The sequence below is a fragment of the Sycon ciliatum genome, chromosome 4 (genome assembly GCF_964019385.1).
Source record: "Sycon ciliatum chromosome 4, ocSycCili1.1, whole genome shotgun sequence".
In the NCBI taxonomy this organism is placed as follows: Eukaryota; Metazoa; Porifera; class Calcarea; order Leucosolenida; family Sycettidae; genus Sycon; species Sycon ciliatum.
The window spans coordinates 21269153-21271652 of record NC_088646.1 but is presented as its reverse complement, the minus strand read 5'-3'; the positions used below and the strand labels follow the sequence as shown (position 1 = coordinate 21271652).

The 2500-nt window shown below is 53.4% G+C and overlaps 1 protein-coding gene across 1 annotated transcript in view; it reads right to left on the bottom strand.

Moving 5' to 3' along the window:
* LOC135813460 (bifunctional heparan sulfate N-deacetylase/N-sulfotransferase-like) overlaps window positions 1-2395 on the bottom strand; it is an 8404-nt gene extending 6009 nt beyond the window's left edge. The window contains 1 exon segment of the mRNA XM_065326553.1: window positions 657-2395. Coding sequence (XP_065182625.1) covers window positions 657-1433 — 777 coding nt within the window. The 5' untranslated portion in view covers window positions 1434-2395.
* Window positions 2396-2500: the final 105 nt, after the last annotated feature.

The following is a 2500-nucleotide window of genomic DNA, read 5'->3' as shown; positions in this document are numbered from 1 at the left end:
AGAAGAGAGAGAGAGAGAGAGAGAAAGAGAGAGAGAGAGGGAGGGAGAGAGAAAGAGAGAGAGAGTATGTGTGTGTGTGTGTGTGTGTGTGTGATACCAGGCTAAAATTAGTGGCGGTCATTTCATCAGCCTTGCAAGCTGTTGAATGGTGTAATCTCAGCACAAGTTGCTATGCCTAACATAGCTGTTCGCTATCATTGCTTCCGCGATGGGCATGTGTGTGTGTGTGTGTGTGTGTGTGTGGTGTGTGTGTGTGTGTGTGTGTGTGTGTGTGTGTGTGTGTGTGTGTGTGCATGCACGCGTGTGTGAGAGAGCAAACAAGCATAACTACACGAATGCATCTGGATTAGGAATAGTCCGACAGTACACGCCATGATTTGTCATCAATTGAAACCCCATTCCTGTCCTTGGACCAGACATACAGCTTCCACCACCCTCTAGTACAACCATCATGGCCATGGCCATGGTATTTCACCGGTCCTCTTGCTGCAGCGTAACAAGAGACATTGAACTTTCCCCGTGAAATTCACACCAGCGCTGCACAGCCTGTACACAAATGCTTGTGACACGCATCGGGCAGAGGGCTCCATGCAGGCCAGCCATTGCTGCAAGCTGACCGACTATTCACTGAATGAATCCGGACATGCACTGCATACCTCAACATCATCGGGACTCATCTTGGTTCCCAGCGAAGCGACAAATATGTCGTCAATGTCCACGAGAAATCGGCGAGCGAGTGGCAGTCCCAGGGTGGCCGGAGACAGATGGCTAACAGCATCCAGGAACAAGGCCTTGTGCAGCCAGAGGTACATGCCCGGGTGCTGGCAGAAGAGCACACGACGAATGCCGTCCACACGCCCAGTGTCCAGCAAGGAGATGCGCCACTCGGTGCTATCGGCGCCATCCGGCAGCCTGGCGTACTCCACTGGATCAAAGGCGGACGTGTTGCCCTCAAACGCACACCAGTCGCCACCAGACACGCTGGTCAGCATCTCGCCGCCATCGCGGACAATCCGCAGCATTGGCGAGCGGCCGTTCACTCTCAACACCATGCTGACGTTCCGCGTGGTATCCACCAGCGGGCGCACGGTGACCTGCTTGAAAACAAACGGGTAGGCAGGCGACACGAACGCCACCATGCCAACACCGTAGAGGCGGCAGTACGAATCCAGATCCTCCCGTTTCGCATCCGGCGCGTCAGTGTACAGCGACCAGTTCTCGAATATAATCACACTGTACCGTCCCTGCGGCTCTGCGCCCATGCTGGGTGCCTGTGGAAAGAACGAATCCGGACTGGCGCTGCCGCGGCCGATTTCAAAGCGTATGCGATGCTTGCCGAGGAGCTCGCGCATATCGGCCAGCGAGAGAGAGAAGAACGGCTCTTTGCACAGGACCAGCAGGGCGATTGGCTCCACACCAACGCCAACGGTCATGCCCCGCACAATGTCACTGCCAAACCGGTCGCGTTCTGCCGTTTTCTTGGTCGCCCGAGGTAGCGTGCCCGGCAAGCGACGTGACGGTAGACGCACAGTGTGAACAGGGGATTTACCTCGTTCATTATGCGGATCGGGTTGAAACGCCACGTCTCGCTGGATGTGCTTCAGGCTCGTTGACAGGTAAAAGGCCAGGTTTGTGGATGACCTGTATCAAGGGCTTCTGATCATCACTGGGCATGCCGCGTGGACCACCACCACCAGGCCAGTCTGCATTACCATCTTGCACACGGCGGCCTACCTGCACACCACCCCGGCTGTCGACGTCCTGCCCGAACCAATCTTCAGTCGTGTGCACTGACTCTGCAGAGACGCTGGTCAAGGCTCCCTGTGAAGATCGCAAGTTGTTTTTAGATCCTGGATTACGGCCATCGGCACGCCGTCCCGCCGTGCCATGCTTGTCCAGCAGAACATGCGAAAAGAATATCCAGGCGGCTGCGAGAGCAGCTACGGTCAAAATGCGCTTCACCGTCTGCTTTCTGCATAGCAAAACTCGAATGGTAGTATCGAACGTTCGTGCCAAAATGCTCATGGTCCCGCTGCCGCCATTCTCACACTAAACCAGCGCCAAGGTCCACTTGAGACTCCATCGAGGAAGGTGTCGCACCGGTGGTATTATGACTCTGAGCAGGAGCTGAAATTATTATTTGTGACTGCGTTCTCATCTGACTCAGGGCACTAGTGCAGTTATGTACACCCCTGGCCCTAGCGATAGCAAATACGTTCACAATGAATTACAATAACGATCTTGTCATTGACGGTCGACCGGTCTCTGCAGATCACAGCTCAGAATCATAGTAGGTCAAACGTCGCGAAATATTACTCAGCAACAACTACTACTAGTACTAGAAATAACTGTTACTTAGAGGACTTCTAATACCAGTACTAACAATCGCCAATGACTATTTTTATTGTAGCCAAGTATTGAAGTAAGAAGTCGCATACGTATATTACGGTATAATACATCCGCATCAGAAAAACAACGAGTGTAGCATTCTCGATTACTG